The sequence below is a fragment of the Juglans regia genome, chromosome 1, assembly GCF_001411555.2.
Source record: "Juglans regia cultivar Chandler chromosome 1, Walnut 2.0, whole genome shotgun sequence".
In the NCBI taxonomy this organism is placed as follows: domain Eukaryota; kingdom Viridiplantae; phylum Streptophyta; class Magnoliopsida; order Fagales; family Juglandaceae; genus Juglans; species Juglans regia.
The window spans coordinates 40,235,256-40,248,268 of record NC_049901.1 but is presented as its reverse complement, the minus strand read 5'-3'; the positions used below and the strand labels follow the sequence as shown (position 1 = coordinate 40,248,268).

The 13,013-nt window shown below is 38.4% G+C and overlaps 2 protein-coding genes across 6 annotated transcripts; both read left to right on the top strand.

Annotated features, from left to right (window-relative positions):
* The first annotated feature begins 613 nt into the window (after positions 1-613).
* LOC109006269 lies at positions 614-7,094 on the top strand. The gene is made up of 9 exons (XM_018985488.2): positions 614-741; positions 1,181-3,365; positions 3,508-3,606; positions 3,706-3,858; positions 4,382-4,545; positions 5,510-5,657; positions 5,799-5,921; positions 5,995-6,082; positions 6,639-7,094. Exons 1-9 carry the CDS (start codon positions 614-616, stop codon positions 6,797-6,799), a joined length of 3,249 nt encoding a protein of 1,082 aa, XP_018841033.2. The 3' UTR covers positions 6,800-7,094.
* A 1,029-nt stretch (positions 7,095-8,123) lies between these two features.
* Positions 8,124-12,415, top strand: LOC109006270. Of its 5 annotated transcripts, XM_035692575.1 has the most exons (5): positions 8,130-8,331; positions 9,813-10,055; positions 10,268-10,390; positions 10,827-11,947; positions 12,061-12,415. In XM_035692575.1, the coding sequence occupies exon 4, from the start codon at positions 10,885-10,887 to the stop codon at positions 11,902-11,904; it is 1,020 nt and encodes a 339-aa protein (XP_035548468.1). In that variant the 5' UTR covers positions 8,130-8,331; positions 9,813-10,055; positions 10,268-10,390; positions 10,827-10,884; the 3' UTR covers positions 11,905-11,947; positions 12,061-12,415. The 5 variants fall into 5 exon arrangements, 4 of the variants coding, with proteins under 4 accessions (XP_018841035.1, XP_035548468.1, XP_018841036.1 ...); XM_018985491.2 differs by lacking the exon at positions 10,268-10,390; XM_018985490.2 differs by lacking the exons at positions 9,813-10,055; positions 10,268-10,390 and having other exon boundaries at positions 8,124-8,331.
* The last annotated feature ends 598 nt before the right edge of the window (positions 12,416-13,013 follow it).

Sequence of the window (13,013 nt, the reverse complement as noted above, 5' to 3'; positions counted from 1 at the left end):
TAGAGTACCGTCGTCCAAACTGAGAGCCGTTCCTTGCCATAGTTGGGCACCAACGCCACCATTAGCAACAACAGACGACGCCGGAGATTAAGCATCCACCGCCTAGTGATGTCCAGCACCACTTCCGCAACCCTCACGTTGCATGCAAGGAGCATATGTAAACTTCCTTCTCCACACCTCTCAGGTTCTCTCTCTCTCTCTCTCTCATCACTTTTTTCTCTTTCGTCCACAGTGCTCTACCGCCGCCTCAACCACTTTGTCGTCGCTTCGTAGCTGCTCAGGTGAGTTTTTGTTGCACAACTCTGGATCTCTTCTAAAATATGGCCTTTGCATTTTACGACATAACTTGTTGTTTACTTTTATTGGATCGGTTGGTAGCGGTAAAGTAATGATCATTTCTTGTCAAAATCACCCAATTCCTTGTTAAAACTTTCAATAATTTTAGAGTTTATCCAAGCAGAAGAGTGAGAACTATGAGGTTGGCGAAAATGAAGGAGTGAGAACTTTCAATAGAGATTTTGGAGTTTTATCAAAACGAATGAGAGAAAACTATGAGGTTGGCGAAGACAAAAGAGTGAGAACTTTCAATAAAAGGTGAAGGAGAAAAGGAGGAATGTGGACTTCAAGAGAGCTCTGGAAATGGGAGAAACTGCAATTTGAGTGGTCTGATAAACGAACAGGTAAAGACAAAAAGTCGTTTCTATTTTGTCACGTGGGAAGCGGTTACCCCGCGATTCCCAGGTCGGTTCAAACTGACTTCCTTTTAAAAAAAAATGATCACAAGAACACCAGCCAAATGAAGTGGCAATAACGCAATTAAGACGAACTCTACTGGCAAAACGATTCAACCGGTGAAAACAAAACAAAAAACACCTGAGGGCACGCACTGGTATGGTAGTGGCAAAGTTGAATTATTCAGGAAAATCGAAGCGCAAATATCAAACTTCCCAATTCTCCACAACTATAAAAACCTCTCCGAGTCTCTCTCTCGCACACGTAAACGGTAAACTACTCACTCCCCTCTCTCTCGGGCTCCGCGAAGAGCGAAAGACTCTCTCTCTCCCCGCGCCACCTCCACGATAGAACCACCCGTTCTATCTCGGCGAAGGAGGCCAAGTAGCAATCGAACCTCCAAGAAGGCCAGGCTTGTTTGCAGCTTCAATGATTAGTTCCAGACCAGATCACCACCCTCGGGAAAGCTTCGGCACCCGGGCGTTGAGAACCGAATAATCTCCGTCGACCGCTCCATCGGCTTCTCAAAGCTCCGCTCTAGGATTTCGGATATTTTCCCCACCTCCCGCTCTCTTTCCTTCTCCATCAAATACCAGCTCCCCCAAAGCACCTCCACTGACGCCCCTATCCTCGTCTCCGTCGCCTCCGACGACGACGTTCACTGCATGATGGAAGAGTACGACAAGCTCGAGCTCTACGGTAAGCATACCAGGCTTTGGCTCTTCGTTAGTACCGATGATAATGACAACGCCAATGGATTTGATGAGGTGGGAGGTAATTTTCTTGGGAGTTGTACGGAAAGTGACTGTGCGTGGGGGAAAAAGGGGGTTTGTCGTGTGAAGAGTGTCAGTGGTTTTGAGGCCCCAAGCTGTGAGAGTGAGAACCATATTTCTGGAGGAGGTCAGTTCGATGGTAAGGTGGCCAAGAATGTAGTGAAATATGGAGATGATTCGCTTCGGAAAAAGGTGTTGAAACAACAGTTGTTAGCAAAACATTCGGATTTTATTGATGGGACCGCATGTGGTATTTCTAGTTGGGAGAACCAGAAATGTGATCCACCATTGATAGATCTGGCCCCTGAGCCCCAAGTTTCAACGAGATGTAATAGTATGAATCGTGGTTTTGAGGACCGTTACAGAGTGGATATGCAAGATAATAAAATAGGGAGCATCAAATTGCCGGAGAGTGAGAACTATGGGAATCCACTGGAGTTTCCGGATTCTCACTTGCATCCTCTGTATCAATGTGTGGAGACTAGCAGTTCTATGCCCTTTTTTTCAGGGCAGTATAGACTTTTAGGGTGTAACGGGGTTGGGGTGAATGCTGCGGTCTCTAGTCAGACAGTTGCAACCGCAGGAAGATTTTCAAGGCAATCGAATGGTCCCTGTATGGGTTTGACTTGTAATGGTAGCAACGCTAGTCAAGAGTTGGGGAATATTGAGCAGTCTCCGAGGAGTATATTGAACAGGGAGAACATAATGCCAAGGGAGGCCAATTGGCATTTGTGTAATGATCATTGGCTTAGGAGTGCTTATCCTCTGAGGTCTTCGTGTATAGGTGAAAGCTTTTCGGGTGGCTTACATCGTGGCATACGTAACCATAGGTTTGGTGTATATGATACTATAAATCAGCAAGTTAGTTCATACCATGTACGTAACCACAGGCACAATCCAGTCGAGATGGGTAACCATCGGACTGTTAAATTGGATGGAAGAATTCCCGTGGGGAAGTTCTACCATGGGCTGAGACCGAATTCGAACATCTCAAAGCAGGGTCAGTCTCTGAGGGTTTATTATCCCAATTTTTTGAAACCGTGGTCTGGTTTCTCTGACCAAGCATTGGAAGGAAGGGCAAACACGATGGATCCTGTCTTCAATGAAGAGACTCCATCTCTTAATGTCCAGTATGGAAATGAGAAATTAAGAGAGCACGATGGCCCTGAAATTTCACAATACAGAGATTGCAATCCTGAGGAATCTCATTTAGCTTACCATGGTCCATGTGCCCGTATTGAGAGTCCTTTGTCACCTGTGATAACTGTTGACGGTCGGGAAATTCTCTCCGCTTGTTCTAATTGTATGGAACCATATCAAGCTCTGTTTGAAAATTTTCATGGAGTATCCGCAAGTTGGCAGCCCCTTGATTGTGATCTTGAGAAGGAGCCGCTCCTTATTGATGAACAGAAGTTGATCAACATCTCAAGTCTTACAAATAACACAGGTTACAGCAATGAAACAGAATTCGGGTGCAATAATAAGCTACAAGGTGTGGAAGCAGGCATTAGCTCATTGAGCAGTTACAGAAATGGCGCTGATAACTTTCAAGGTGGAGTTGCATCTTCTATGGATGTTTGTTTTTATAACATTTCATTGTCATCATCCCGAGAAATCGAACATTCTGCTTTCTTGTCTCATGCTACCAGCAATGTTATTGACGACTTGCTAATACCTCGATCAAAACCTGTGGATCTTATGGGTGAAGGACAATTAAGCACCCATCCTCAAGTTGATGAATCAAATGGATTTGCACCTAATTCTTCCTCGCAGAATATTGAAGACAAAATGGCTAAGGATCATGTCAATGAAGATGATGTTCACCGATACCCTTCATCTGGTTCAAGTGTTGATGAAAATGTATTCACTAAGCTATTCCTTTTTCCTTTTAAATGGAAGACCAAAGAGAATTGAAGAAAGAATTATGTGCTAGCTTCATTGCTAGTAATTGGCAGTGAACTTTTAGTGCCCCTGACTTACTAATGGTTTTCTGGTTTCTTAGGCTGACAACAATGAAAGTCGCAAGTGCTCTAAGGTAATTGGTGGAATCCCTAGTGAGCTGGCTGTATTTTATACTCATCTAGCCAGGAGAGAGCTTCAGGTATTCCATCAAACATATATAATGCCTATGTCTTAGATAGGTAGAGGTTACATTCAGTCAGACTTAACACGAAAAGCTCCTTTCTGCCTTGTCATGCAGACTATTAGAAATACCGACCTTGAATATATAAAGGAGCTTGGTTCAGGCACATATGGAACTGTTTTCTATGGAAAATGGAAGGGGTCTGATGTTGCCATTAAGAGGATAAAGCCAAGTTGCTTCACTGAAGTCTCCTTGGAAAAGGACCGATTGGTAATTACTCATTTTCTTCCCACATTACCAGTGCTGAAATTATTCTGTTATCTGATTGTTCTCATAAATGAAATATTTATCGAATTTGATCTGTCTAAGAACTTCAGCTCAGCGTAAAATCACTTGTCTATTGTATCCATACAAATCTAAGTTTTAATTCAGTGGTTTAATCCTTGTGTTAAGTATTGATCGAGACTATGCGATGGTGACTATTATATTCTAAGCTAATTCCATGTAAAGTTCTTGAATTCTTGGTAAACATGCCGGTGTTTTGACGCCTGAGCCGGAGATAATTTAATTTTTGAGCTGCTGATTTGGATGTGTGCCATCCAGGAATTTGAGTTCACGTGTGCTATCCATGAACTCAAATTCCTTGTTCTTCCTACTTCAGTAGTTAGCATAAATTTGGAGCTTCCTCTCTTGAAATCTGTTAAAACTCTTACAAGAAGGAAATTGTATGCATAGGTTGAAGATAACAGAAACTTAAAGACGATGTGAATTATTATTATCTTCTTCTTTGCAGGTTGCAGACTTCTGGAAGGAAGCTCACGTCCTGGGTGAGCTTCACCATCCAAATATTTTGGCATTTTATGGAGTAGTTACAGACGGACCCATGACAAATTTGGCAACAGTGACAGAATACATGGTCAGTGGTTCCCCGAAACAAGTTTTACGAAGAAAAGATCGGTATGGTGCTCATCTTGTTTTAATGGTGTAACCTTGACTCACTTATAAAAAATGGTATAAACTATAATTCATTTAGTTTGACTATTTAGTGTGAAACATGCTTGATAAGTTGTTTAGACATATCAATGTGGGGCACACTTGCTACTTACTTTTTTATGTGATCCATGTTAAATAGATGTTAACAGACCTTGGCTTATATAATATAACCTTTCTGAAAGTCGACATTTATCGATTACTATTCCATGTGAGTCTTTGGACCACCCTAACGTGCGAAAGTATTCAGGAAAACTGCAAGTCCTAGATTTGGTTGACATAGTTATTACATGGTAATCAATGGAAAACAAAATCTCTTCATATAAACCCTCATATGCTCCTCACCCATCTTACCATATGTAACATTGTTTTGTTTGTTGAAATCCATGCAAGGGAGGGAGGGAGTCGTAAACATCTGCCATGTTATAATCATGTAGTGCATGGAAATTGTTGGGGAATAAGAAGGAAATTAAATAGGCAAGTGAAGTAGCTAGGGCTGTTGAGAAAAAAAAAAGAAGGGCTATTTGGCAAACCTTTTTTGAACCCCTTGGGGTTGAGCTGGGTGGGAGATGAATGATCGGAGCTTCAGAAAATGAGAAGAATGCTATATACAGTCGTGGAATGTGTAAATACCATATAGTCACTTTAAAAAAAGAATGTGGTCTATTATTAAAAAATTAATTTCTTTTCATGTGCGTCCTGTATTTATTTATATTTTTCAAAGTAATTACATGGCGATTGCACACTCACAACTGCAACTATCATTTCTATAAAAAAAATACTTACCATCATCAAGTATGAGTTGTGGGAGTAGGCATTTTGGGGTTTATCTTGCGAGGGGTATGAACACCTTTCTAATTATGCATTCTGGATTTGTCACTCAACCATTGTAGGAACCCGTTTCTCTAAATTTGCCAATTCTGAATCACAGGACAATTGATTGTAGGAAGAGGCTAATTATAGCACTGGATGCGGCCTTTCGTATGGAATATTTACATGGGAAGAATATTGTCCACTTTGATTTAAAATCTCACAACTTCCTTGTCAATATGAGGGACCCTCATCGACCAGCGTGTAAGGTAATCTTCTGATTTTGCTGGTTTTGATCAGAATTTCTTATCTGGTCTGCCTTTCTTTGTTGCTAGACTTGGTCTATGGTCCACAGTCTTCTCAGAAACTTTCATTGTTTTTACTGAAAAATCTACCATCAATCTTTTCAGATTGGTGATCTGGGCTTATCGAAAATTAAACAAAGGACGCTTGTATCTGGTGGAGTACGAGGAACTATACCATGGATGGGTCCAGAACTTTTGAATAGTGACGGCAGAATGGTTACCGAAAAGGTAAAGATGCTTATATAAGTTTTATTTCTGTTTTAAATCACTTTGATTTTCAAATATGTTGTCACCATTTTAGGTTGATGTCTACTCATTTGGAATAGTCATGTGGGAAATCTTGACGGGGGAGGAACCCTATGCAAACTTGCTTTCAGAGGAAATAATAGGTAACTTTTTAATTCGAAAATCTTGATGGAAAGTGGATATCTGTAACTCTTATCTTTTGATAAATTCATGAGTTGGCAATATTTTCTAATAACCTCTCTCTTTTCCCCAATATTTTCTATTCTGTAATCCACGCACCTCAACTTGATGCTAGTAAAGAAGTCAAGAACATAGTTGTTAGCTCTTTGGATCATTTTTTTGTTTTTTGTTTTGGTTTTGTAATCAAGATAGAATATTAAGCGCCCAAGGTCCTTCGAACCAGATGGTATAAGGCCCGGTCTCTAAATTAGAGAATCAGGTTCAAAACACTCCCCTCCTCGTAAAATAAAAAAAATTATATAGTATATTAAGCGCCATACCATGAAACATCTAATTTTTTAAACTTGCCATGTTATGACTCTAGGTTTTTAATGATGATAGATTGACTTAGGATTGGGAAGTATAATGCATTAAGCGTTTGAATGTTATAAGAAATTACATTATAATTGCCACCTAAACTGAAAACACTTATTTTCCATATCAATCAATGCTGACTAAGACTTGGTGAATAAATTTCAGCTGGCAAAATTAAAGGCAACCTACGACCTGAAATTCCAAGCTGGTGTGACCCCACATGGCGATCATTGATGGAGAGGTGCTGGTCATCTGATCCCGACTCTAGGCCTGCCTTTTCAGAGATTGCAAAGGAGCTACGCACTATGTCAGCAGCCATGAATTAGGTTTTGCAAATTTTGTAAATATTCTAGGATCATCATCGGTAACGGGGTGGCATGGCATGCCGTGACATGGTTAATTTTGCCGTCCAAAGTCATGTCTGCTCTGCTAATAACTCTTCCTTAGGGTAAATTAAATCAAGCCAGTTGTTATTTTTTCAGAAACTGGTGTTATAGGGAGTGTATAGGCAGAAGTTGATGTTCGTGAAAATAAGAGCTATGTAGTTTGGTTTAATTTTGACTATTTACTCATCACTGAACAGGCAAGACCATGACTGAGTTTGTATTTTTTTATTTTTGGTCAAGGCTTCTAGTGTTCATGCAGTTGTATCTACCATGGTAATTGCTCTCTCCTGATATTGATCTCTTCTAATCTCTGACGGTTGGCCTTGAAGCTTTTGATGGTGGCATTGAAATTGCCACTTGAGAGTTTGAAAATTAACCTAAAGTTACAAAATTTTGTCAGACAAAAAACAATGAAAGGCATTTGAGATATAGATAAAACATATTTAGACTTATTTACAAAATGTATATTAAATCTTGTTATCTTTTAATCACACTCGTTGATGTGGTACATTTTAAGATTGTCTTTTGTCTGGCCGTTATGCTATGACAAACGATGTGGAGCTGTATGTTAAATGAAGAGTAATACTATATAACCTCTCATCCTCTAAACAATATATTTTTTTAATATTTTTCTTGAGTTTATTCTTTTTAAATTAATTTAATTTTTCTATTCATTATTCATATATTAAATATTTGATAAAAAAAATAATAAAAATTAAAAAGAATATGGTGTATGGAGGTTGTGTAGATTTTTTGTTAAATGAATATGCTAAAAACTTTTTGTTGTTTCTAGATTTTGTTTTAATCCTGTCTTGGCAGCATGTAGGATGCATATTGAGGTTAGGTTTAGACAGTGAGTTGAAATGAAATTTAAAAATTGAATATAATATTATTATAATATTATTTTTTTAATATTATTATTAGTTTAAAATTTAAAAAATTTAAATTATTTATTATATTTTATATAAAAATTATAATAATAAGAGGAGATAAGTTAAACCAAACTGAGCCAAAATGGTATTTCCAACTCACAATATTCATTAAAAAAATTCCCATATTGAATGGTTAATATTAGGTACTAAATCCAACAAAACACAATATAATAATAATAACGGGCGAATTTTGTTTTTCCTTTTTAAAAAGAAAACTTGAATAGGCCTTCAAATAGACCAAAACGGCGCCGACTTCAAATAATAAAAGTTTGAATTAAAAAAACAAATTTAAAAGCATTTTTATAAATAGCACCAGCGAACCCGTTTTGTCCACGTCAGGTCATTCCTTTAAGTACGTTGCCCTTATATTTCTCTCAGCGTTCCTCGAAATTCACCTCTCCGTCTCCCTCTATCTCTCTCTCTCTCTCTCTCAGGGTTCCTTACCGAATCGAATCGAATCGAATCGAATCTGTATCAGGAAGTGTTTGTTCCTAGAGAATCCGAGAAGATTAGTTCTTCCATCGGCTTCTCGGACTTCTGGTAAATCTACTATACGATCTCTGATTTTATACCAGCTCCGGGTTCGATTGTAATCGGATCTGCGAGTCTTTATTTTTGGTGCATCTGCGGGATGGTTGACTGTACGGATCGAATTTTTGGCGGGCCGATGATGTACTTTGATTAGGTTTTGAAACTTTGTATCGATTAGGGTTTGGGAGTTGGGGATTTTTTTAAGGTGGCTGTGTTTAGGAAAAATGATATTTGGGGTTTGAGCTGGTTGTTTAGCTGAGGATGTGCGGAGAATGGGTGTTGTAGATATCACTTTGTTGTGAACTTTGTCTGTCTTGCTTTGTATGAGCTTAATTTCTGCAAATAATAGTTAATTCTTTGCTTGATGCTTGTAGTGGATATGGTTTTTTATTTTTTTATTTTATTTTTTTTGAATTCCCTGAAAACTATTACGCGATAAAGGTTGGTTCTGATTAATAGCAGAGAACACTGTTTGGAATCGTCTGGTCGTAGATTGAGTTTTACATCTCAGTTTTTCCATATGCCGGGTTAAAATAAAATTACAGAAATTTCACAACTTTGAAAACCTAGCATTTACCTTTTTTTTCAGAACAGGGTACCGTTCTTCGTGGTTGTGCTAATGAGGCGATAGCTTTCTGATAGATTTTATTGGAATCGTTGAAGCTTTAGGATTTTCATGTTGCCCATGTTAATAACTTAATTCGGATTCGTGCTAACAGATACTCTCTAAGAGCATTCCCATCCGATTCCCTAAATTTTTCTCTAAATTTTAGCTAAAAAGGACACTCCCTATAATTTTATCCTAAATTTTACTCATTTTTAAAAAACCTTCTACATCCCATTCTCTATCCTTTCTCTATTCTATTAAAATAATATTCTTCTATTATTTCTTTATTACTTTTTTCTCTCACTTCCATTTTCAAACTTCACTACTTAATATTTTTTCTTATGTTTTGAACTATTATTATAGTGAATATTTTAAATAAAAATTTAAATTATTTTTTTAAGGGTTTAATAATATTTTTAAAATTATTATTTTTATATTTTAGTAATTATTTAAATTATTTTTAAAAATATTATTTAAAAGTATAATAAATATGAGTATAAGAGAAAATGTAGTTGATTGAAAAAAGAATTTATTTTATTTATTTAAATAAAATATTAATAAAAAATGATTTAGGGGATGAATAGTGATTCCCTATATTTAGGGAACCACTGTTCATTTCCTAAATCAAAATCCTAAAATAGGGAATGGGATGTGAGGGGGTTTTTGAGCTTTTCCCTAAAATTTTCCCTATAATTTAGAGATAATAGTGTTTTAGGCATCCGGATGGGGATGCTCTAAAGCCTATAACTTCAAAAGTTTTGGAGATTCTTCAAATTCTACCACCCTCAAGCATGCAGAAAGGATTTCGGTTTCTCTATCTTCGTTTTAGTTCAACTCTCTCTCTCTCTCTCTCTCATATTAATTCTTCACTTCTCAAGTGTAGGATGGTAGTTTCATCTGTTGGACACAATTTAACGGGTACATTTAGTCGCCTGTGAACTTTTAGACAAAAGTTTTCTGAAATATCAATATTAACAAACGAAGATGGGGGGGCACTGAAGGAAGACTTCAAATCTATTACCCCGAGATTTCCCAAATGTCAATATGGCAACAAACCTTAAAGAGAAGGTCCAGGAGGATGCCAGTGATGGCAATGATGTCGCTGAGGATGTGGATTTAGGCGGAGGTAAAATGTTTGACTGATCTCAAGAAGTTGGTTATAAAGGCTTGTTGAGTTGTGTAGTCTTCATATAGTTCATCTTTATTCTGCCCACCACTCATTGTTCAAGTATTCTGAGCAAATTCAAATCCAACGTGCTGTTTGTAAGAAGGCTACTATAATATATTTATGTTGTGATATAGACAAGGTAGTACCCTGAACTATTATATTGGATGTAGGTATCTCAGATTTTGCTAGTGCACTCTGGGCACTTATTTCTGAGCAATTTTTCTGTTCCAAGGTTTTACGCATTAAAACTTGCTGCTGCATTTCATCATGAGATCTATGAATTTGAATGGAAGGTGGGATTATTAATTATCCATGGATATCAATAATTTGCTTAGATATTTGCAATTTCCATATAAGCTTTTGTTTCTTCGAATCCCATTGAATGTAAACAATCTCTAGGGGTTATAGGATTTTTTTTTTTGGGGGGAGGGTGCATGGGTTCCCCTTGAATTATCTGAGGTGCACATGCGGGAAACTCCTAGCTGAGTGCCGCTGCACCCTTGGGATTAGTCGGGACGTTGTTCCCAGTAAAAAAAAATTCATAGACCTCTGCAATTTTGCAAACTCAGCATGTGCTTATTCAGGGGATTGTTCGGATCATTTGTAATTTAGGTTGAGTTATAATGTTTATTTGGTACTTTTTTGCCTATACCAGCATTGCACAAAACCTTAATACTTTTTAGGTGCCAAGTGGTGTAGTTACTTATTTTGAGGTCCTCTCTTTTGTAGTTTTCTATAGTTCTGCTGCTTTTTGGAGGTGCCTGACTTCTTCTCGAGATTTTTCAACATGCCAAAGGAGAGAAGAGACCGTTCGATGTCTCGTGATGTGTACAGGGCATCTCCTTTTTCATGCAGTTCTAGTTGTGCTAGACGATCTTCACCAAGAATTCCTTTAGAAACGAAGGAAAACTTAAAGGAATGGGAAGAAGCTAGGTGCCCTGTTTGCATGGAACATCCTCACAATGCAGTTCTGCTAATCTGCTCATCACGTGAGAAGGGATGCCGACCATACATGTGTGATACTAGCTACCGCCACTCAAACTGTCTTGATCAGTTCCGAAAGTCATTTTTAGAAACCTCATCAACAATGACGGGACCTGATGACACTCAACTTTCAACCACCCGCTTGTCTCCTAATGAGACTTCAGAATTAACAGTTACTGAGGTGCAAGAAGAAAGAAGTGAGGAAGTGCACCCCCCTTTGCATCCCATCTCTTGTGAGAATCAGGAGCAACCAAAGTTAGTGTGCCCCCTATGTCGTGGACAGATACAAGAATGGATTGTTGTTGAGCCTGCTCGTCATTTCATGAATGCGAAATTAAGGAGCTGCTCCTGTGAGACATGTACTTTCACTGGCACCTATACAGATCTCAGGAAGCATGCTAGGCTTGAGCACCCCCTTGTGCGCCCATCGGAGGCTGACCCAGAGCGACAGCGTAATTGGAGGAGGTTGGAGCGACAGAGGGACCTTGGAGACTTGCTCAGCACACTGCAATCTTCATTTGGAGAGGAGAGGGGTGATGACAACATTTTGCCCATTGATGATGGGGGTTGGCTGACTGTATTCTTTCTCATTCGGGTTTTTCGACCTGGTTCTAGTCCAAGAAGTGGCAGCTGGTCTGGTACCTCGAGAACCAGAGCACAAATGAGCATTAGAAGGAGATCTAGTAGACTTTGGGGGGAGAGCTATGATGGTGAAACTGGATCTTCTTCCCGAGACGAGGACAATGACTCATCTGATGGTGGCTCAGTTCCTTGGAGGCGCCGTTTGTGGCGGAGGAGGACAACTCCAGACGAGGAGCCATAATTGCAGAACTTTGTGGGCACTGTTTCATTGTTTTTGTTTCAAGGTCTCAAAAGTATTGCTTTAAATCCGTCGTGAACAGTAGCTGCCAATTATTTTCCTTATCATTGATAGTGGGACGAATGTATTCATCCTAACTGCTTCTGTTGTGTTTTTCAGGTGGACAGAAGGGAAGAAGAGTTGGAAGTTCTTTCACTTGTGCATCGGAATTCTGTTCCACTGGACGTGGGACGGTTTTGTTGATTAAAGTTGCTGGAATGTTACTAAAAGAAATTGTAATCTATAGAAAAGCTTTTAATTGAATCACATTTTCTTTCCCTAGAAGCTTTCCTTCATTTTGCCTTATGCTGCAATTATATCAAAGTCTCTTTGAACAATGAAGCTTGTAATAAATATTTTCATTCTTGGCAGTACTTGGGCTGCTGCCAAGTTCCCTTCTTGGCTGTAGCTAAGGCCCGTCCTATTATCCATCCATGTTCATAACGTTGGTGCTTGAAATTTGAATTGGCTAAAACCTGCCGTGGATTGATGTGCCTGCTGCCATGATGAAAGTCTCATCTGGGGAATACTGTAAAAAGAGATGGGTGATGTATTTATTATTAAGGTCAAAAAGTATATTATCCTTAAGAGTTTAGTTATAGTTTTATCTTTACTCTCCAAACCTACCCGTAGAGTTTAGTTATAGTTTTATACTCACTCTCCAAATGTTATATTTGACATAAATAACCAAAATTTCCATCATGTTATTATTTCTTATTTTTAGAACTTAATTAATATACTTTACTGATTTTGCCTCTAGATTCTTTCGAGTTTTTATGAAGAAAGGAAAAACATAAAAAAAATTTCCCTATCTGTCTATCCCCTCCACTTAAGCTCCTGACCTTGATCTCATTTATTACAAAATGAGAAATGAAACTTGCAGTCGTGAGCGTGCAGTCGCCGTGCAGTCGCTTTGAAAAAAGTGAATAAATAAGGGACCCACCTGAAAAGAAATTAATTTTTTAATAGTAGACCCCACTCTTTTTTAAAGCAACTGCACGGCGACTGCGCATTCCACGACTGTATGTACAATAAATGTATAGGTTTCTTCAAATTTAAAGATCTATTATTCA

Coding starts and splice junctions, on each gene's coding strand:
- LOC109006269 (XM_018985488.2), top strand. CDS start 614: ATGTGGACTTCAAGAGAGCTCTGGAAATGGGAGAAACTGCAATTTGAG. Junction 3,859..4,381: donor CCTTGGAAAAGGACCGATTG/GTAATTACTCAT, acceptor TCTTCTTTGCAG/GTTGCAGACTTCTGGAAGGA. Junction 4,546..5,509: donor GTTTTACGAAGAAAAGATCG/GTATGGTGCTCA, acceptor TCTGAATCACAG/GACAATTGATTGTAGGAAGA.
- LOC109006270 (XM_018985490.2), top strand. CDS start 10,885: ATGCCAAAGGAGAGAAGAGACCGTTCGATGTCTCGTGATGTGTACAGG.